Source organism: Calonectris borealis, chromosome 2 (genome assembly GCF_964195595.1).
Source record: "Calonectris borealis chromosome 2, bCalBor7.hap1.2, whole genome shotgun sequence".
Lineage (NCBI taxonomy): Eukaryota > Metazoa > Chordata > Aves > Procellariiformes > Procellariidae > Calonectris > Calonectris borealis.
In genome coordinates, this window is record NC_134313.1 from 60053460 (window position 1) to 60076503 (window position 23044).

At 40.7% G+C, this 23044-nt stretch overlaps 1 protein-coding gene across 8 annotated transcripts in view; it reads left to right on the top strand.

Annotated features, from left to right (window-relative positions):
• Positions 1 to 22218, top strand: part of RNMT (RNA guanine-7 methyltransferase) — a 24318-nt gene extending 2100 nt beyond the window's left edge. Inside the window, exons 3-12 of one of the 8 annotated variants that reach the window (XR_012672388.1) lie at positions 2041 to 2173; positions 3669 to 3791; positions 5065 to 5180; positions 7141 to 7322; positions 7933 to 8097; positions 9249 to 9366; positions 14148 to 14328; positions 15940 to 16041; positions 18472 to 18505; positions 20397 to 20642. Coding sequence is in view for 6 of the 8 variants with exons in the window: in XM_075142142.1 (XP_074998243.1) it covers positions 2041 to 2173; positions 3669 to 3791; positions 5065 to 5180; positions 7141 to 7322; positions 7933 to 8097; positions 9249 to 9366; positions 14875 to 15072; positions 15940 to 16041; positions 20397 to 20666 (1407 nt within the window). In the remaining 2 variants the exon portion in view is untranslated. The other 7 variants (XM_075142143.1, XR_012672389.1, XM_075142142.1 and 4 more) reach the window with 7 other exon arrangements.
• The last annotated feature ends 826 nt before the right edge of the window (positions 22219 to 23044 follow it).

Sequence of the window (23044 nt, forward strand, 5' to 3'; positions counted from 1 at the left end):
AGCACATGCTTAGTCTAATTCTAAGATTATCATTCCATTGTCTATGTGGTAGCAATCTGGTAGTGTAGTGTAGGGTTTACTGGCATTAGTCCAAGTCCCATATCTTGAATTGATATGTTTTGTATATTGTTATCCTGTGCGTTAGTGTAGTTATCTGTGCATGGCAGGTTCTTCCATAGGATAGTTTTGTCCTTTAATTTCCTCAATAATCATTCCTCAATCATTTAGAAAACTCTACAAACTGCATCCTCTGTGATGTAATTTCAGTATGATTTGTTAGCAATGTGAAGTACTGAAAGGTTTACAGTGGCTTTTTTTTTTTTTTTAAGACTGCAAGAGTAGCAGAAAATATTTGTCCTTTTAACTGGGAGGGTGAAAAGGGTAATGTTTTATATGATGCTGTCCTTTGTTATATATGAGCTTGTAGAAACTGATACTGTAATATCCAGTCTAATTTTGACCTTTTGGGATATTTGAGTATATTTTGAAAACATCTTTGACCTAATCTTTTGTTTCTCTGTTCAGAATTTTTCCAGGATGTTAATTTATGGCTAAGCAATCTAGTAAAATAAAGGGTGCCCTTTGTTGTGGTAGAAACGTTAGTAACCCTTTCGTCTTTTTAAAAAGGTAGTTCTGGGAAAAGGTTTAGGTGGACAAGAAATATGTTGGTTTTGCATAGCTTAAGGGTGTAGAGAGGTGATTGCATTGGACGCAGCTGCCAGCATCTAGATGTTATTGCTGCTGGCTGTTTGCAACTGTGCTTGCAGCAGCTGGGATGCGTTAATGGATTGTATGAATACGTCCCCCACACTTGTCAAAGTCAGCTATTCTAGCTTATGTCACCTTCAGTGGCCATTCAGGGAGCTATCTGTGCTTACCCTACAAAAGACTAGAAATGGACAAAATATTTGTTAGTATCAGTCAGCTGAGTGTGGTAATAAACAGATGATGGGGTCATAGAGATTCCAGACAAGTATGTCTGTGTTCATTCTGAAGGTTACTGAAATTATATGAAACAGAAGAATTCATGTAGTATATTAAAGTCAGTCAAGCCTTCTTTTCCCTTGAGGAACTGCTATTTGAATAATAAGATATTGGGATGTTGATTTTTGTGGCCAACTGTTGGGAATGCTTTTAATTGCTCTGTGAATTCATACTGGCTGGGGCTTTGTGGCACGTTTGTGGGTTTTAAGTGAGAATCCTTCATTCTCGTTTATACTGTTATTTCAAACACTTTTGTGCCTCACAGAATTTATGTTGGTTTTCCATGTTCTGTTACTTTGTATTTTATTTATAATTTATTTTAATTTCATGTATATAATTGAAGATTATTTTCAAGGTGAAGAAATGGTAGGAGCATAATATTTGGATGTAGACTGCTTCTCTGTCTCACATGAGACAGAAATCTCTTGGAATATTTACAGTTAAGGCTAAACCAGAGACAGCTAACTGTTAAGCATTAAATGGGATATGTTGTCAAGTCGTTACTCTCATTCCATTACCATGGTCTGTTTAAAGCTCTGGCAGTGGGATCATCCACTCAGGGCTTTATGCGACATGAGCTAGTTGGCATTTTGGTTAAATTGGCAGTTTATACACTTCTGTTAGATGTAAACACTGAATTTCTGAAACAGGATTTTTGAAGAAGCTTAAAGTTCCTCGAGAAAGAACATCCTCTTCTTCAATCCCAGGCTTAAGGGGAGTGAAACTGATTCTTTGGGGGTGGTGAGAGTATTAGAGAACTGAAAGATAAGTGTTTCTGTGAAGGGAAGATGCTGGGCATCACCCATCAGAAATTACTTGGACCAACTGAAAAGGGGATTAAATTTTTAAGGGAGTTGTCTCTGTGATAATTAAAGTACTGACGTCAGTACCAGGACAGATACGGGAAATGTTTTTATATATATAATAATGGTGCTCTTCATAGTATTACTTGTTTACTTTCTTAAATACTCAAAGTGAACACAGGTCTTTTGATTAAATGAAAAAGTAATAAAAAGAATTCATTGCTTGAGTCTATTCCTTCCCTCGTTTCTACAGCATGAGATAGGCCATGGGCAAGCTGTAGCTGCGCATTATAATGAACTTCAAGAAGTTGGATTGGAAAAACGTAGCCAGTCTCGCATATTCTACCTCCGAAACTTTAATAATTGGACAAAGAGTGTCCTCATTGGTAAGCTTCCTTAATTGATTGCATAGACTTTAATAAAATGTAACTATTTTTTTGTACCAAAATATAACTTTTTTCTGCTTTCTGATGTTGGCACTTTGTCTCTTAATACATAGTAAGATTTTCAAGTGCAATAAAATATCTATATTTATTTTTATTTTGAATCTTTGTGATAGTGTTTTATATTGTTGGAGTGCCAAATATATGCTAAAGTTTTAAAGATTAACTGATCTGAAAAATAGAAAAAGTTCATACTGGAAACTGTTCTTCTTCGTGACATTTTCAAAGAGAAAGGTACAGCTGTAAATCATAAAGAACCTATCTGTTTTTGTTAGATTGGGCTGTTCTTGTTATTTAAATCTATCTCAAATAATTTCATAGCCATTTTCCCAAAGCAGTCTGTCCTTAGGTCTAGATTTAGCAGTTCTATAGGAAACTTGAACATGTAAATATTTTCTGTATTACCCATAGTCAACGGTTTAAAAAGGTGAAAAACTAGAGGATGTAGTTCTTTAAGAATCAGCAGCTTTTTATAAAAGGCAAAGTCTGCTATCCCACAAATTAATTCCAAAGCGAAGAAACAAAACCATCAGATATCTCCAAACAAAGAAAAGAATTACCGTCAGAGCACCACAGATTCATGAAGAGGGATCCATGCCAGGTGATGTTGGCACCATTTGTCTTAGCATGCTGCTTTTTGTTGTGTTGTATCAGAGCAATTAGAAACTATATTTCAGTTTATATAGAGACTTTCCTGGAGCCTGTGTTGAAGCCTTTCAGTCAAGATGAATTTCAGTAGTGTGGTGTTACAGTGATTGTATCCAAACATATTTCATGTCTCTTACTGTGAAGAAAAGTTGCTAGCATGCTGATGTGTTTTGCATAATATGCCGGCTTCAGTCAGAGCAGAGGTAATCTAGACAGAGTGGAGATAGAAGAGAAAATGAAATTGGTATATGTAGGGTAAGAAGACAGCAAACAAGTAGCTAGTGTTATTGCAAGGCCTGGGAGAGCGAGTGGAGAACATTAGGCATTTTTGTAATGTGACCGCAAGGAAAAGTTGTGGCTGATGCATTTAATTGGCTTTTACTCTTCTGCAAAAGGCTTTCCCATACTTTCAAATAACATCTGCCTTCATTATAATGGCAATGAAAGGGAACCCTGTTTCCCCACGCACGCACGGGGTAGTTGTTTAGCGATGTGCAGTTTTGCCTTTGTCTGCCAGGGGAACAGTCAGAGCTCCAGTCACATTGCATGCAAAGCACATTAAGCACAGAAAATATTCATTATCTTCTCCATAGTTTTAAAAGTTTGTGGTTGCTTTCATCATTAGTGGTTTCTAGAAAAAAAGATTTAAGTCTGTAATGTTAAGAAGACTTACAGGCAAAGTTTTAAATGTTTTAAAATTCTCAAACCCTTTTGGTCCTTTAGGGGTCTCTGTACAATACAAGTGAATTAGAGACACCTGTATATGCATTCTTCCTTTTTATTTTTCTAGGTGAATTTATAGATCGGGTACGACGGAAGAAGAATGATATAACTGTTTTGGATCTAGGATGTGGCAAAGGTGGAGACTTACTGAAATGGAAAAAAGGCAGAATTAAAAAACTTGTCTGTACTGGTAAGAAGACACAATAACTTTCCAGGGAAAGTACACCAGTGTTTTATGGAGAAAAACAAGCCCATCTCCAGTCTTTTATTATTTCCTTTTTTAGTAAGCCCAAGAATGCAATGATAAACCTTCTGTCTTTTGTCTTTTAACCTGAAGACGTCAGCTTGATTGCCACTGTAAATATAAGAACCTTTGATTTTCTGTGTAATGAGTTTTCAGTTAAACTCATAAATAAAAACTACTATCAGTAAAGAAACGCACAGTTATCACAGATTGTCTTAGGCGAAGTGTAACACTGGGGGAAAGATTGACATTTTGTATTTTATGTCTTTTTCCTCAATCTAATCTTTTGTAGTGTTTTTAACTGTTCTGAAAATATGCACATTAAGAGTTACATTTAAAAAACTAAAACAAACCCCACAGGGGTTTGACAGAAAATAGTCTGATTAAATCATTTTTCATTTAAATAGTTTGCTTAGATGTTGGGAAGGAGATACCTTCTTCCCTTCTCCCAAAAAGCATGCCAAGAATAATCAGAGGAAGCATTACTTAACTTCAAATTTATCAGATACTAAAATTTCATAAAATTCCTTTAGTGGGAATTATTCTAGGTATTTTACATTTTACAGTTCTTTCTTGCCTTTCTTTTTCAGTTGGCAGTCTTCAAATACAGTTAATGAATTTGCTTACAAAGTTCTTATGTAAATTTATTGCATGTTGTTAGTTTCAGTGTAATTCAGTGAAACTATGTCTGAGAGAGGAACCGTCTTAAAAACAAAAAAATTCCCATGATGCAATATATCAGCATATATCATAAATAATTGCATTTTAACATCTTATATATTTGTAAGAAGATGAAGAGCTTTCAGTACTCTTGGAGAAGCTCTGGTAGCTGAACTGTTTTAGCTAATGCATACCAGACACTTAATGCTACCAGCATTTAGTATCAATCACCTAGTATCCATCACTTGAAATTTTGGAGGCTTGCTTTGCACTTTTGAGGATGGGAGCTTTCTAAAATTTTCAGATTACAGCTTTTGTCTGACGTAAAGGCTGAAAATGACAAAGAGTTATAATCCCAAACACCTCCTGCAAATTAAGTTCCTTCTCTACAAATTGGAAATAAAAACATTTGTTCCCATCAAAGTAACTGAAGATCAACTTTTATCCCTGCTGTAATGGATCTGCGGTGTTCCAGTAATCATTCCAGTTTTCTTGTCTGGGGAGCAGTTTACACACTCTTTTTTTTTTTTTAAATTTCTCTCTCTCTCTCTCTCTCTAGATATTGCTGACATTTCTGTGCAACAGTGCAAGCAGCGATATGAAGACATGAAAGCCCGATGTCGTTATAATGAACATATTTTTGATGCAGAATTTATACAAGCAGATAGTACCAAGGTACAGTTCCTTTGCTTTATAATATTTTGGAGATTTAATGTTCTTGTGTTAAGCAAGTATAGAAAGTGATGCTAGTGCTGTAATATTTAGGGCATGTATTTTTTTAAAATCAGATTGTTGTACTATCAGGAGAATCAACCATACTGGTTACTGAGACGTAGTTAAATGCATTTTGTTACTGTTTTACATGGTAACATTCTTGAAGCCTGAATGTCTTTTTCAGGTGATAAATCTGGTGCTTTCAGTTTCTTTCACTTGACAAGGGGAAGGGAATGATGACTGACTTCTGCAGTTCTGGGAGCCAGCATGGGATGTTGGAAACTATCTTGGTGAATGTGTTTTTTATGCTGGAATGAATAAGGGACGTTTTTTGATTTGACTTGTACATTTTGCTTCTCCCAGTACTTTTTTTTCTAGCAGCATTTTAATTAATATAATAGATATCTTCAAAACTTGTGTGATAGAGCAGATTTCTTAGGCTGTCTGGAAGCGATACTGAATACATCGCTGAGACTTAGGAGACAGTCTTGTAACCATCGCTGCTTTTGCTTCCTAGAAATGCAGGCTGAGAGTGCCCTGCTGATGCAGGCTGAGGGTCAGAGACTACCTGGTTCCAACATATCTGTGGAAAGCATGAAACTGTTCTTCCCAGCCTTGCAGGAAGGGTTATTGGCTTGAGTTCTTGGTTGTCTCTCCTTCATTCAAGGAATGGTTGCAGGTTCCAGGTCATCTGTCTCGGCTTAAAATTAGTCAGAAAAGAGAGGAGAGGGCCTTGGCCAGGAGAGGAAGGGATATTTTCACGTTGCTATTACAGCTCAGTCTTATATGCACGTGTATTTTCTGTTGCACGCTCTGTTCTGTCTGTCCATGGACACAAAAGTTCATCTCCTTGACTTTGTATCTCTGTCATCTATGTTGCATATAATGCAAAATCTCCTTCTCACAGCTTGTCCAATTCTACCTACCTTTGTTTCTCAGTTTCCTGTATTTATCCCTCTCAAAATGCAGAGAGAGAGTAAATGAACAGATAAAATTGCTATGGGTATATGAAGTATCCATTTTTGTCTTGCCACATACAGAACGTTGACAGTATGTGGCATGAACTGATAGAGACTGAGAGTGAGTGGGTAGATGGGAAGTCTGGGATAGGAGAGAAACTCGGGTAGAACTGTTAAGTATGAAATATGTTAAGTACAGAATGCATATCATGGGCCTTGGGGAGAACCTGTATGCACCTGTGTTATTTATGGTGGCTTCCTAGTATTGTATGAAAGAAGCTTGATCAAGAAGAGTTAGAGAACTGTTGAGTACAGGGTCAAACTGTGGCTAACTTTAACCTGACAAATTTCAAGGGCTCCAGGTTCTTCAGAGATACTGGTTACTTGGTCTGGGGTGGGGAGGAGTACGTTGGTACACATGTATGTGTGTGTGTGAGAATACAGACAAATAAATTTGGTGGGCAGGCAATTTGCTGTATTTAAAACAACCCCTCCTCCTCTCAATTATATGTTTAATGGATCAGTTCTCATTACAGAGACTTAGTAAACTGAAAATTCATTTTATTATAATAATTGTTTCCAGCTAATCGGTGGCCGGTTATAAACCCTTAGCAGTAAAATATCTCTGGAAACTATTAGGTAACTAACCTTGGGTTTTGGCCTTTAAGGTGTAGTGGTGTAACTTGACAACATGAAAAGAATTTGAGGACATGATAACTTTGAAATGTGTATGTGTATTCTTGTTGTTCCTAAATGTTATGTATGGTTTTCTGCGTAGCAGAGGACTTTATCTTACTCTTACCTTTTTCATCTTGTTCTTGTTGAACTTGTGAAGGAGTGGGGGCTGAAGGGAAAAACTTCAAAGAATTATGGAAGTAGCGTATTTCGTTGGAAGATATAAGTGAGTCATGCTTGTTTCTGTAGCTTTTGTTACAATTTTTTTTCTCCTTAATTTATTTCAGGATCTCTTGTCTTCCAAATACAATGATCCAGATATGCGCTTTGACATTTGCAGCTGTCAATTTGTTTACCATTACTCATTTGAGACATACGAGCAGGCTGACATGATGCTTAAAAATGCTTGTGGGAACCTCTCTCCTGGAGGGTATTTCATTGGCACAACTCCAAATAGCTTTGAACTTGTGTAAGTACTTTTATATTCTATTAGTCTTTCAAAAGTCTGTGAAGCATTGTTAAGTGATAGTCGTTCTTACCGAGCTCTGATATGTTTGTGCAAACAAAAGCAAGTTTTTTGCAACAGTTTTGGATTCTAGTCAGGAAAACCTAACTCATGAACTTGACTCAAACAGGTAAACCTGTACTAATCCTTGTCTCTTGCACCCATGGCTCTTCTGGTATAGAGTATATAGATCTTCATAAATAAACCCTCTGTAGCGACTTGAATAGTGGCAAGGTAGCCACAGCCTGGGGAATAACTGTCAAGGTTATGCAGTGGTTGTTCCGAGAAGCCTGACTTGTCCATGGAGACCGTCTCTGGACTAAAGGTTAATATTTTAGGTCCATTTAGTCCTCGGTATGTTATATAGGAGTGATGAATTGTTAAAACCAGGTATGCTGCTTCTCTTCATTTCACTGTTTCATTGCCTTATTAGATAAGGGAGGCGGGAAACTACAGAGATCAGAGATCACTGGATGTACTGGGAAAAACACTTTCAGGCCTCTTAAGCATAGTTTTTTCTGCCGGTTAAATTAATAACTGGTCAATTAATGTTTGTTTATATCTCATTTTATAGAAAGCGACTTGAAGCTTCAGAAACAAATTCATTTGGGAATGAGGTGTACAGTGTAAAATTTGAAAAGAAGGGAGAATATCCCTTGTTTGGCTGCAAGTATGATTTCCACTTGGAAGAAGTGGTTGATGTCCCTGAGTTCTTGGTTTACTTTCCATTACTGGAAGAGTAAGTTAAGTTTTGAATTCATTACACAATGAAAGCTGTGAAACATAATAAGCATTTGTTTAGTTGTGTGTCATTGCATAATACTTGCAGAAAATTATATTTTGGCTTTCTTATTATATTTTTCAGTTCTTCATTTTTGTTCTTGTTCCAAATTAAGGAGGTTTCTGCATTTCCATCCACAACTGTAATCTGTCCATTGCACTCAGTTGAAGGTGCTCTGGTCAGAAGCTATGAAGACTTAAACTAGGTCTCACACAAGAATGTCTGTATCTGATATGTTGGATCTGTCAGCAAACCTTCAGTGCTGTCAACTTTTTCTTCTTTAATCTTAACTTTTTGGGGGGATTCATTCTACCTTTCTTTAGTTCTTCAGCAAGCCTTCTTGTATATCCTCTTCATCATGGTGCCTCTTTCTTGTCTTCTCCAACTTTCTTTGGATGTTCGTAGCATTTTTCCTATGACTTATTTTTTCTTCCTCTAAATCTTCTTCATCTTCTTCATCTGTGAGCATACATTTTGCTGTTACCTCTATGTGAATTCAGATTTGCCTTTCCCAACCTGTCTCCTGAGGTACAGACAAATGTTTCCATGCTGGGGTTTTTCCTGCCATTCAGGCTCAGTATAGTTGTTAAACAATATTAAGCTTTCCCTTCAAACCTGTATATTTTCACAGACTTCATTTGTAATTCTCTGTGAAAAATACCAGCATCTGTCACTGACACCTGTAACTTCAGTGTTGTATGACCACAATGTCTACATATAATTGAGATATGTAAGGCACTAAATCTAGTAGAAAGAGGTTCTCTAAATATATCCATAATACCTGATGTGGCAGGGTGATGATACTGCAGGGAAAGTAGCGTAGTCTATCTGCAAGTTCAAATGGACCTTACTTCTGTGTGTTGAGAGAAGAGACGTTTTTCTATTAAAATGTTTGTAAATGACTTCTGTGTACATTTTTATTGTCTTAATTTAAAAAGTACAGTTTGTGGCGGTAAGACTCCTAAATGTCTTTACTAAAAAACCAAATTCTAGAAAGGGTGTAATCCTAGTGAATACCATAAGATGTCACTGTGGCTTAAAATTGTAACTTTGAAAATAAAACGACAGTAATTTTGTGGTTTCCCTAATTAAGCTTATTATTTTGACAGAATGGCGAAGAAGCATGGTATGAAATTAGTCTACAAAATGACATTTCGGGAATTCTATGAAGAAAAAATCAAGAACGAGGAGCATAAAATGCTGTTAAGAAGAATGCAGGCCTTGGAGGTAAATATGGAATTAACTTGTTTCATTTAAATAGCATTTTACATCTTGTTAATTAATTATTTGTGCAATAATTGAAATTCCTGTTGTGAACATTGAGCAATTAATTAACGGCTACCAATAGAAGAACTAAACTCCTGTGGCTGAAGGTGTTACTATGGTAGGTTGACCTTGACTGGCTGCCAGACATCCACCAACCTGCTCTCTTGTTCCCTCTTCCCAACAGGATCAGGGGAGAAAATAAGAAAAAAAACTTGTGGTCAAGATAAAGACAGGGAGATTGCTTAGCAATTACTGTCATGGGCAAAACAAACTAAACTTGGAGAAGATTAATTTAATTTATTACCAAAAAAAAGGGTAGGATGGAGAGAAACAAAAACAAACCTAAAAACACCTTCGCCCCACCCACTGCTTGTTCCCAGGCTCAACTTCACTCCTGACCTGTCTACCTCCTCTCCCCGCCCAGCAGCGCAGGGGGATGGGAGTTGCGGTCAGTCCGTAACACTTTGTCTCTGCCACTCCTTCCTCCTCACACTTTTCCCCTGCTTCAGCATGGGTCCCTCCCATGGGATACAGTCCTTCACAAAGTGCTCTAGCGTGCATTCTCTCCATGGGGTACAGTCCTTCAGGTACAGACTGCTCCAGCATGGGTTGGTTCCTCAGAGGGTTGCAGCTCCTGCCAGAAAACCTGTTCCTGCTTGGGCTCCTCTCCATGGGCCACAGCTCCTGCCAGGAGCTTGCTCCTGTGTGGGCTCTCCACAGGCTGCAGCTTCCTTCAGGGCATGTCTACCTGCTACAGCGTGGGGTCCTCCAGGGGCTGCAGAGGGACAACCTGCATCACCATAGTCTTCTCCAGGGGCTGCAGGGGGGTCTCTTCTCCAGTGCCTGGAGCACTTCATCCCCCTCCTTCTTCTCTGGTCTTGGTGTCTGCAGGGTGGTTTCACATTTTTCCTCACTCCTCTCTCATAGCTGTTGCACAGTTTTCTTTCGCTTTCTTAAATATGCTTTCCCAGAGGCGCCCCACTCGTGGCTGAGGGGCTCAGCTGTGCCCTGCGGTGGCTCCCTTGGAGCTGGTGGAACCGTCTGTGTCTGGGACAGCCCTGGCCTCTCCTCACAGAGGCCACCTCTGCAGCCCACCACTGCCATCACCTGGGCACCAGCACCCAATAAAGTGATTCAGTTTTGTAGATAAAATTTCAATTTTGAGACAAGTTTTCGTTTTTATTAAGTAGTAAACAGAAGCACAAGAATCATGCTGGTGTCAGATAGCGGTAACGGTAATCCATTTCTTCCTCGGCAGAGGGAGACTGGAAGCTGGATCTTTGTGCAAGGAATATCGATTGAAAAGACAGAAAGTAATCTTTGTAGGAATAGAAGGACAGGCTGTGTTTATCGAAGAAAATGGTACTTAACTGTAACTGAGCTTATGTTTTTGCCCAATGTTTTTGCTTTTTTATCCTTAAGCTCTTATCCTGGATGACTTTAGCAGCTTCAGAGAAGCCATCTCTGAGGCTTTGGTTTTATTCACAGTTCTCTGTGCTTCCCTCCTCCCTCAAACAGTAGAATTTTTCAGCATAAAACTATCAAGTCAAGTATCTGGTGACTTATTAAACTGAGTCACATGGGCTGCAAGTGGTCTTGACTGTCCTTGTTGACTCTGAAAGGGACGGTGCTTTGCATGGGCTCATATTGCCAGTAGCATGGTGACACAGCCTTTGACATATCAGCTTCGTTCTCAGTCGTTGAGGTGAGCAGCTCTGGTGCCGGCAGGATCCGCAGCAGCGTACCCTAGCGCGGTGCACAGGGGGGGTCTCCTGAACCAGGGGAACCTCAGGGGGAGCCGAGAGACCTGCCAGGAGCCCGCAGCTTGCACGACAGTGGCTGACGAGACCTGGGTGGGTCTAGGGGTGGCCAAGGCCCACCCCCCCATATAAAAGAAGCCCTTAGGGAGCACTAGCGACCAGGAGTGCCACGAACAGGGTGTGCAAACAGGGTGTGGCACGTCCGCAAGGGCATGGCACGGCATTTTGCGCGGCAGTATGCGCAGCAGGGTGTGCAGGAAGGGTGCTGAAGCTCTGCCAGCTCAACCAGTGAGCAATGGTATCCATCCGGCAGAAAGCCACGGTCTCTCTAAGCTCTGCACCCACCATGACTGACGCAGCTTCCCAGGCAGAGCTCTGCTGGGAGCACGCTGCCGCCCAGGTGCCAGGCTGCGGGCTGTGCCCTGCTCTTACACCAGTGTCGGACGGCAGCAGTGAGCACATCTGTGGGAGCTGCGCCCAGGTAGAGGAACTCCTCCGCTTAGTGACAGAGCTCCGGGAGGAGATGACTAGGTTGAGAAACATCATGGAATGCGAGAGAAAGAGAGACTACAGGAATTGCACCCTACCTTCCCTGGGACAGGCCTGTCAGGCAGACAGGACGCATGATACAGAGGATTCCCTATCCTCTCTCCACCTGGCTGAACACAGTGACTTAAAGGATAGGGGGCAATGGTGACAAGATCCTGCCCAGTGCAGCAGGCACGTTTTCTCTGTGAGTACCCCACCTTCCCAGGTGCCCTTGCATAATAGGTGCAAGGCTCTGCAAGTGGAACCAGATGATAACGAGGACGATGGTTCATCTAGCTTGGAGGTGTCGCTGAGGTTAAGTCGGCCTACACCCTGCGTCAAAACCGTTTCCATAAAGAAAAGAAGACGGGTCATTGTCGCAGGAGACTCCCTTGTGAAGGGAACAGAAGGCCCGATACACAGATCAGACTTCTTAGGGAAGTCTGCTGCCTCCCTGGGGCCCAGGTTAAAGATGTGAAGAGAAAGTTTCCTACCCTGGTACAGCCCTTGGATTGTTATCTATTATTGATTTTTCAGGTAGGCAGCAATGAAGTTGCAACAAGAAGTCTGAGGGCAATCAAGAGAGACTTCAGGGCCTTGGGACGACTTGGTAGAGGGCACAAGTAGTGTTCTCTATCCTTCCAGTTGCAGGGAATGATGAAGGAAGAAACAGGAAGAGCCAGCAGATCAATACCTGACTCTGAGCCTGGTGTCACCAGCAGAATTTTAGGTTTTTTGATCATGACACCAGGCCTGCTGGTGACAGATGGGGTACACCTGTCTCAAAGGGGGGAAAGGATCTTTGCAGAGGAGTTAGCAGGGCTAAGCTTTAAACTAGATTTGAAGGGAGAAGGAGATAAAACCAGGCTCGCTAGAGATAAACCTGGCGGCAGCATGCCAATGTTTGAGGGATGGTGTGCTAGCGAGGTCCTTTGGTCTGCTGCCTCGGTGGAGGTAGGGGATGAAGATCCATGTGGCAACAAAGACGCAGGGTTATTGATGTGTTAGAAACCATGGAAGAACCTGAGAATGGTCACGTAGGAATTAGGGCTTCTCCCCCAAGAACGGTGGTGGGATCAACAGCCCAACTGAAGTGCATCTACACCAATGCACGCAGCATGGGCAACAAACAGGAGGAGCTGGAAGCCATTGTGCAGCAGGAAAACTATGATATAGTTGCCATCACAGAAACATGGTAGGATGACTCGCACAACTGGAGTGCTGCAATGGATGCCTATAAACTCTTCAGAAGGGATAGGCAAAGAAGGAGAAGCGGTGGGGTAGCCCTGTATGTTAGGGAGTGTTTTGATTGTCTAGAGCTTGATGATGGTTACGATACGGTTGAGTGTTTATGGGTAAGAATCAGGGGAAAGGCCAACAAGGCAGATGTCATGGTGAGAGTCTGTTATAGACCACCCAACCAGATGAAGAGGCAGACGAAATATTCTATAAGCAGCTGGGAGAAGTCTCACAATCGCTAGCCCTTGTTCTCATGGGGGACTTCAATTTAACAGATGTCTGCTGGAAGTACAATACAGCGGAGAGGAAAGAGTCTAGGAGGTTCCTGCAGTGGGTGGAAGAGAACTTCCTGACACACCTGGTGAGTGAGCCAACTAGGGAAGGCGCCCCACTGGACCTGTTCTTTGTCAACAGAGAAGGACTTGTGGGTGATGTGATGGTTGGAGACTGTCTTGGGCATAGCGATCACGAAATGATAGTTTTTGATTTTTGGAGAAGTAAGGAGCGGGGTCAGCAGAACTGCTACCTTGGACTTCCGGAGGGCAGACTGTGTAGGAGCCTGGTTGACAGAGTCCCTTGGGAGCCAGTCCTGAAGGACAAAGGAGTCTAGGAAGGCTGGACATTCTTCAAGAAGGAAATCTTAAAGGCACAGGAGCTGGCCGTCCCCATGTGCCAAAAGACAAGCCAGCAGGGACCATCTTGGCTGAACAGAGAGCTTTGGCTGGAACTCAGGGAAAAAAGAGAGTTTATGACCTTTGGAAGAAAGGGCAGGCAACTCAGGAGGACTACAAGGATGTTGTGAGGTTGGGAGAATATTAGAAGGGCCAAAGCCCAACTAGAACTTAACCTGGCTACTGCCGTAAAAGGCAATAAAAAATGTTTCTTTAAATACATTAGCAACAAAAGGAGGGCTAAGGAGAATCTCCATCCTTTATTGGATGCGGGGGGAAACATAGTGGCAAAGGCTGAGGTACTTAATGCCTTCTTTGCCTCAGTCTTTCTAGTAAGACCAGTTGTTCTTGGGATACCCAGCCCCCTGAACTGGAAGACAGGGATGAGGAGCAGAATGAAGCCCCCATAATCCAAGGGGAAATGGTTAGTGACCTGCTACCCCACTTAGACACACACAAGTCTATGTGGCCGGATGGGATCCACCCAAGGGTCCTGAGGGAGCTGGCAGAAGTGCTCACCAAGCCACTTTCAATCCTTTATCAGCAGTCCTGGCTAACCGGGGAGGTCCCAGTTGACTGGAGGTTAGCAAATGTGACGCCCATCTACAAGAAGGGCCGTAAGGAGGATGCAGGGAACTACAGGCCGGTCAGTCTGACCTTGGTGCCGGGGAAGGTTATGGAGCAGATCGTCTTGAGTACCACACGTGGCACGTACAGGACAACAGGTAATCAGGCCCAGTCAGCATGCGTTTATGAAAGGCAGGTTCTGCTTGACCTGGCCGGTCACAAGTGGTGTTCCTCAGGGCTCAGTTTTGGGGCCAGTTCTTTTTAATATCTTTATTAATGGTCTAGACAAGGGGATTGAGTGCACTCTCACTCAGATTGCAAGTGACATCAATTTGGGCGGGAGTGTTGATCTGCTCGAGGGTAGGAAGACTCTACAGAGGGATCTGGACAGGCTGGATCGATGGGCTGAGGCCAACTGTATGAGGTTCCACAAGGCCAAGTGCTGGATCCTGCACTTGGGTCACAACAACCCCATGCAACGCTACAGGCTTGGGGAAGAGTGGCTGGAAAGCTGCCCAGTGGAAAAGGACCTGGGGGTGCTGGTCAACAGCCAGCTGAATATGAGCCGGCAGTGTGCTGAGGTGGCCAAGAAGGCCAATAGCCTCCTGGCCTGTATCAGAAATAGTGCGGCCAGCAGGACTGGGGAAGCGATCGTCCCCCTGTACTCGGCACTGATGATGCCGTATGTCAAATACTGTGTTCAGTTTTGGGCCCCTCACTACAAGAAAGACATTGAGTTGCTGGAACATGTCCAAAGAAGGGCAACGAAGCTGGTGAAGGATCTAGAGCGCAAGTCCTGTGAGGAGCGGCTGAGGGAACTGGGACTGTTTAGTCTGGAGAAGAGGAGGCTGAGGGGAGACCTCATCGCGCTCTACAACTACCTGAAAGGAGGTTGTAGCGAGGTGGGTGTCGGTCTCTTTTCCCAAGCAACAAGTGATAGGACAAGAGGAAATGGCCTCAACTCATGCCAAGGGAGGTTTAGATTGGACATTAGGAAAAATTTCTTCACCGAAAGGTTTGTCAAGCATTGGAACAGGCTGGCCAGGGAAGCAGTTGAGTCACCATCCCTGGAGGTATTTAAAAGATGTGCAGATGTGGCACTTAGGGACATGGTTTAGTGGTGGACTTGGCAGTGCTAGGTTAACGGTTGGACTTGATAATCTTAGAGGTCTTTTCCAACCTAAATGATTCTATGATTCTGTAATTCCAGAAGTGAGAGTTGTCTTAAATTAGTGGCCACTTACAACTGAGGACTGCATTGTTAAGTACAGACCATTATGCAGGAACTGGGATCCTTAATAAGTGTATATTAGTTTCGAAGAATCAGTTGTATAGTTCTGTTACAGCTCCTGTGTGTTATTAAAGCATTTTAAGCATTCTGCTTGAAATCTTACAGTTGCTCATTTTTTAGTACTCTGCTTAAGAGATGCTAGTTTGTTCAATTGCTGTTCTAAAAGAGGGTATATCTCAGTAATACTCATAATGAGCTGTACACAGGCAATAATTTTTAAAGTTATTCTGTTTCCCCTGTTTTGGACACATAAGGATATAAGTTATTTTATAAATCCTGGCTGTCAGATTTTCTGGGAAGTAGGGAATATCAGTCCTGATCTTATAGGTGCTATAAAGGAGAGATCTAAATTTAAGAACCTTTTAATAATTACTGACATTTGTTCTGGACTATGTTGTGACAAAACTTTGACTGATGTGAGTAATGTATCTCACTATGCAATTAATATTTTTTCTTTTTTTTTTCCTATGTTGTCCAGCCGTATTCTACATTTGGTGATTCCAGGCTTGTTTCTGATAAACCTGATGATTATGAGCATGCGAAAGAGTTCATCAAAGATGGCAAGGCAAAGTTACCATTGGTAAGTTATTTATTACTTCACTAGAGCAAATGGTGTCTAAAATTGAGGTCCTGATCTTTCAGACACGTGGTGCCTTCTTCATTTCAACGGCAATGAAATTGGTATGAATGTCTCTGTGCATGTGAAAAATCGTAGAGCTGCAGGGCTGAGGAGTTCATCTAATCTATAGCCCATACTCAAAGAATCAAATTCACTTAGTTTGGTAGCTATTAAGAAATTTGTAACATGCAAAAGGGAAAGGATATTTTGCCATCTTCCTTGGCAGCTCTTCTAACATAACTCTTCTTAATTTGAAGAATTTTCTTGTGTTTCTGGATCTTCTCATTACCAATTTAAAACTTTAGTTTTTTTTCTTTTAATCCTCTGACAGGAGAGTTGAAAACTTTCTTCGTAATACTGTATGTATTTGAAATCTTAAACATTGTCTTTCTATTGTCTTCTTTGAAGAAGATCCAGCTCACTTCTCAGCCGATTTTATTAAAGTTCTGTGAATGTTTTTTTAAAATCTGCTGTGCTTTCATTTTTTTTTTAAGAGACCTCCTAGAATTAGACTATTCCTGCATGCATAAAACTAAATCCATATATTTCCGCCCTTGATTTTATTAAATATGATATTCTGTTCACATTCTGGAATGAAAAGAAACTTTCTTTGTGATGATCGTAATCTTACCTTGTACAAAACTTAGTCTGCTATCCTGTCATATATTTTTCTGCATTTCTTCTGTTTTGGCAGCTTGGTTTATGACTTCAGAAATAAAAGAATACTGAACCATATTTAATGGAGGTCATATTAGATTTTAGATCAGTGGTCCAATTAAATACGTTTTTTCTGCTTCTAGTCCTGTCTTCTAATGCACATGCTACCTTTCTGAGCTTGCTGTCTTTCTCGTGTTTTTATAAAGGGTTTTTCTTTCTTCCATTGTCCTAGCAGTACATGACCATGTTGGAGTTGTCTGCAGCTGGTCCCCTCCCAGCCTTTCATTCTTCTGTATTGGTCTCAGAGTTGGGTGCATGATGGACAGGAGCCCGCACAGCTGTTGTTACTGGGAAGCAAGCAGGAGGACAGGCAATGTCTGCTGTCATTTTTCCCCAGGAACTGCTGCCATTTGGCTATTCCCTCTCCATCCGTAGCCAGGCTAGCTCTTCAGGGTAGTATATAGCTTTGTGTTTGCTTCTGTCTGTGCATTTGGGGAGTCAGGCTGAATGGAAACCTTGCAAAGGCTTGGTTTAACCTAACTATTCATGCTGAATGGTTCCTGATAAGCATTGTTGGCTCTTTCAGTCTGAACTTTAGGTCTTTTTTTATGTGTTGACAAGAGAGAACCAAAATTGGAGACTAGTTTGAGTAAAGATTGTAGTTTTACTAAAATCATATGCAGTTACTGATAGATGGCATCCTATTTCATTGTCACAGATATAGCATGAGGTCAGCTTGAAGTTTTTCTGCTTGGATTTTTCTTTTTTAGTCATTAGTTTATCTACCGTTCGTGTTCTGAATTCTTGAAGATGTATTCCTTTTATGGTATATATAAAAATCCTACATCAAGAGGGAAAAGAAACTGCTCTCTGTATTTGAAATCTAAAAAAAAGAAAAATGGTTCTTTTAAGAAATAAGCTTAAGAACATCAGAATGGTCAAGTCAGACCAAAGACCTCTTTTGCCAGGTGCTGTGTCACCTGGCAAAGAAGAAATCTGCTTGAACAAGCCTTTTTTCACTAGCGTTTTAAAAGACGAATCATTTCGTCAGGATTGGTCAGTGGGTAGCATATAGGCTAAATCATGCCCCCAGAGAGGACTCACTGGAAGGGAATGGAGTGGGCAGAGCAGAAAACCAGCTTGTTGTTACCTCATGCTTCTTAATTGGTAGGGTAAATGGCAGCAGCTTTTTAGTTGTGCACTCGCCCTGCTTTCATCTGAAAGGAGTAGGTTTCCTAGGCTGCAAGGCAGGCTGTTTTTTCACAATGTGTGAGCTGAGTTGGGAGTTAGTCTCTTGCAAATAGAGTTTTTGTGGGCTGCAGGGAGGTGGAGGCAGACAGTATTCCCGGGGAAGGTGGGAGCACCTCTTCTTGACTTCTGCACAAGTGTTGGGCATCTCGGGCTGGAGAGCAGCTTGAGCTGGGTCAAGTGTGACTGATGTGTGGTAATAGACCGAGCGTGCTCTGCATTGCAGAGACATCCAGCCCATCCAGAACCCTGTGTAGTTCAGGTGTGTTCTGTTATCTGAGGTGTTCCAATTCCCTACTGTCCTAGTTATTGGAGTTGTAAGTATCTGTGGTCTACAGTAATGCTCTTCTAGTCCCTAAAAAGCCAGCCAGTGTGGTGGTTAGAAGTTGGTCTGTGAAAGATTGATTATCCTGAGTTAAATTGGTGTTTTATTGTTTCCTCATTGTTTGTTGAAACTGTGTTTTTGGGTTTTTTGTCCCCTTCTAGGGAACCTTGAGTAAATCTGAATGGGAAGCAACAAGTAAGTATTGTTTTGAAAACCCAGTATTGACTGAACGATTGCTATGGAAAGTGTGTAAAATAGCCTGTTGGTTATGGAAGAAAACCCAGATTTTAAATATAAAAAGATTTTATTATTCATGTTATTCAAATGCCTGTGTATAGGTTATGTAGTGCACTCATCTCAAGAAATTGGGAGGGAAATGCATAAAATAGTTCGGAATTTTGTTTTATTTAAGTAGCTTCTAGCACGCAAACTTTCAGGCTAACATGGTTTGGGGAAGCCTTACTTAGGATGTATGAAAAGAGGATGCCAGTGTTATTTTGCTACTGTTAGAGGATTAAATACTATACTTCTGTTTGGTACACTTGGGATATTATACTGTTATAAGTCAGCTAGAAAACAAACTCTAGTAGGGACATAGATTCATCAAAAATAATACAAATCTGTTTTGGGAAGACAGGGACTGAAGCTTTACTCTTTGCCTGTAGTCATATACGTTTCAGGAAGAAGCAATTAAAGCATGGATGGTGAAGAGGTATTTGAATGTTTTATAAAGGGAGGAGGAAAACGTCAGTGCCTGAGACACCGAAAAGGATACACTATTGTTAAATATGTTATGAAATTTTGTGAGCATGTGCCATGGAAAACTTTTATTATCATTTTTTTCCAATGTTGAGTCTAATAAAACTCTCATATAAGAGACTGAGAATTCAAGGATAAAAATTGACTCCCAGAGAGATTATTACTAACTTCTGTGTAACTGCAGCCAACCAGCATTTGCATTTTTGCAGACCATTATACTGGTTGTGTTAGTGGTTTAAAAACAAGCAAAAAATGCTGTTCAATTCATGAATGAAAAAATCTTTAGTTAAGGTGTTTACTTTCTTAAATTATTGTCTATTTTTAAAGGTATGAATCATAAGATAGACACTAATTCCAGCAATGTAAAAGTATTATGTAAACTATTAATCTAATTGAGAGGGACTTTTTATACCTTTAAAAGTTCAGTGATGACTGTATTTTCTAAGTCGTCTCTTTTTTCAGAGAGATTTGGAGTACAGAGCTTCTGATAGTTAGGGTATAAGCACAGCTTGCTCGTTACATGGAACTTCACTTTGCTTTATTGCTGAGGCTTGTCTTGAAAGATTTGCAATGTAGCTATGGCATCTCATCCATTAAAACAAAAGCTGAGTTCAAGTGAAAATCCATACATGTTTAATTAGAGTCATGGTCTCAAGAAACTGGTTTAACTTATCTGTCTGGTATGAGACATAAGAATTTCTGACATAGCTGGCATTGATTATATGCCAAATAAGTTCCCAAGGGTGCTGGTGTGGATTGTATGAGTATCCATTTCTAGAATCATACTGTTCTGGAGTTGAGAAAATGCTGTCTAGCGCTTGTAAATATTTCTTCTTTGTCCGTGATATTTTAAAAGAGCAAAATTAATAATTTTGTACCGTGAGTTTATTCACTTTTTAATTAAAAATTAAGTTGATCATTTCACCTCTAATTGTCCATTAGTGTGTGTATGAAGGAGTCTTTAAACTTAGTTGCATATGACTTTTTATGTACCTGTGAATGTTAATTATGTGTAGAATGGCATAGTAATTTATGAATTACATTCACATTTCAGTAATACCGTTAATTAAGTTAGAGTCACATTAACCATATCAACAGTATTTAAAATATTTTGCTTTTGTGCATTCTTAGCTCTATTGTGAAAACATGTCTAAACCATGCTGGAATTGAATGCTAGAGTTACTCATTGGGAAACCATAGCAGTTTTTATAATTTCAGTAACCTGCTAACAGCTTGTTTGGACAGAGTATCAACCTGTTTACGTTTTGAAAACTTAATCGAGTGGCAGAGGAAGCTGAAACTTTAAATACTCCATTTTCTTTTTTAGGTATTTACTTGGTATTTGCATTTGAGAAGCAACTGTGAAAAACTTCACGTATTGGATGCAGCAAGAAGAGATCATATCCATGTGCAAGTTGGAATGGTCAGAAATCCATTGTGGCAACTATTTTTTTATTTTTTATTTTTTAATTATCGGAAGTGTGCAGGACACTACGACAAACTAGAGCAAGCTCATGATTCTGAGTTACATTGCCTGTCTGTGACAGATGGACTTGTGTGTGTATATATAAGAAAGATTCTGAACCAGTCTTTTTAAGCATTTGTAAGCAATCTGCACGCTCTCAAAACTCATGTTTGAACTTGACACGACTTCATGTTAGAAACAAATGTTTTATTAGTAGAAGTATGTTTGTGATTACAAGCCTGACCCTGCACTTTCTGAAGTTGATGGAAGAATGACTGTTGACTTCAGTGGTGCAGAATGAGGGCCTAAATATCGTACTGCAGAGCTCAGTTAGTTCATAATGAGATATATTCAGACATGTAGGGTATGTCTACATTGCATGCAGAGCTAAGTGGCAAATAATATCTGAGTCAGTTTCAGTATCTCTGTGCTGTGCTCAAGCCTGCAGTGTAAATCTACCATAGTAGTATTCAAGGTGTAGTTTACATGGTAAAGTCCCACGATGTTCTTGTTTTTTGTGCTTGCTGATATGTAGTGTCACTTCATGGTGCTTTCAAGATTAAATTAGTTTGTTCTGTACAAAACTGCTCTGAAAGAACTGAAGTTCTAAAGTTTTAAATCTTTATGTTGTTTTTCCAAATATGACTATGCGGTGATCAATAATAGCTGCTGAACTTAGATTACATTTTCTATTGTATTAAAGACTCTCCTGACTTTTTGGTAGTTTTAATGTCTCCCAAAACTTATTAGACAGATCTTGGATGTGTTTCTTACTTGTTTCATAAAATTCCAAATGGGCTCGGCAGAAGGATGAGCTGTTGGTGGTGATGGGGACCTCACTGCAGTCCTAAGGCATTAGGAACATGGTCACGTACTGGATCATGAACTAGAAGAGGAGCCTGTATAACATTTAAGGATACTAGAAGTTCGCTCTGGGAGGGAGGGCTGTATATATGTGTACACACCCTGGTACATGTGGATAACAATCCCCAAATTAGAGCCAAATATTTTGCTTGGGAATGTAATCTAATGATATCAGTAGGCAGAACTGTGCCTAACTACCACCTTAACTGCCCGTCAGTCTCTTAGAGCTGGCTTGGGGATTTCTGACGTGGTGTTTGCTCTGCTTTCTACGTGCTTGTAGCCACTGACTACTGAGAGGGCGTGGTTACTTCACGGTTTTTCTCTCCCTTCTTGGGCTAACAGTAGCTGTTTGCTGCTGTTGGCTAGTATAGTTTATATAGAGATGAAATGTTGATGGTACATGAATATTTTGAAAAATTATAATAAACCTAGGAAGGAACATTTCTGTTACAAAGTTAAGCGTTCAGATTATTTGAGTTTGTAGTTGTATTGCCTTCCCCCTGTAATTAGGTCATACTCCTCCCTCCATGACTCCTGATTTATTTTTTTTTATTGTATAGAACACCTTCACCAAAGCAATAGAATCACAGTCAGTTCTGCTGCTGAAGTTAAGAAAACAAGACTCTTCCTTGTCTGCTAGAATTAGTACTCATGAAACTAGCTGAAGAATGCCGACACTTTAGAAGTGCTGAAATGTTTCATTGAAATTTGTGTGTGTCAAAGCTAGTTTTGTTAAATTTCTTGTACCAGATTTGATTTGCAAGTACATTGTTATGCTATTTTTGGAAGAAATCAGAATAATAAAAAGAGGGGAAATACAGTGGAGTGTCTTTCCTCTTTTAAGCAAATTTCAACATATTACAGAATCACACAATGGTTGATGTTGGAAGGGACCTCTGGAGGTCATGTGGTCCAACCACCCTTCTCAAGCAGGTTCGCCCAGAGCTGGTTGCTCAGGACCATGTCCAGAGACCTTTTGAGTATCTCCAAGGACAGAGACTCCACAACCTCCCTGGGGCAACCTGTGCCAGTCCTCGGTCACCCTTACAGTGTTTCCTGATGTTCAGAGGGAACCTCCTGTGTTTAAGTTTAGGCCCATTGCCTCTGGTCCTGTCGCTGGGCAACACTGAAGAGAGTCTGGCTCCATCTTAACACCCTCCCTTCAGGTGTTTGTACACATTGGTAAGATTACCACCCTGAGCCTTCTCTTCTCCAGGCTGAACAGCCCCAGCTCTCTCAGCCTTTCCTCATAGGAGAGATACTCCAAGATTTTGAACATGATTGGACCCAGTATTGACCCCTGGGGTACACTGTTAGTGGCCTCCAACTAGACTTCGTTTCACTGATCACCACTCTCTGGCGCCAGCTGCTAAGCCAGTTTGCAATCCACCTCACTGTCTGCTCATTGAAGATGGTGTTAAAAGCCTTCCTGAAGTCAAGGTAGACTATATCCACTGCTCTCCCCTCATTTACCAAGCCAGTCATTTATTTCATCATAGAAGTTTATCCGGTTGGTCAAGCATGACTTCCCCTCGATGGATCCATGCTGACTACTCCTGATGATTTTCTTGTCCTTCATGTGCCTGGAAATCGTTTCCAGTATCTGTTGCTCCATCTGTTCCTCCTCCTTGCCCTTCTTGAATATA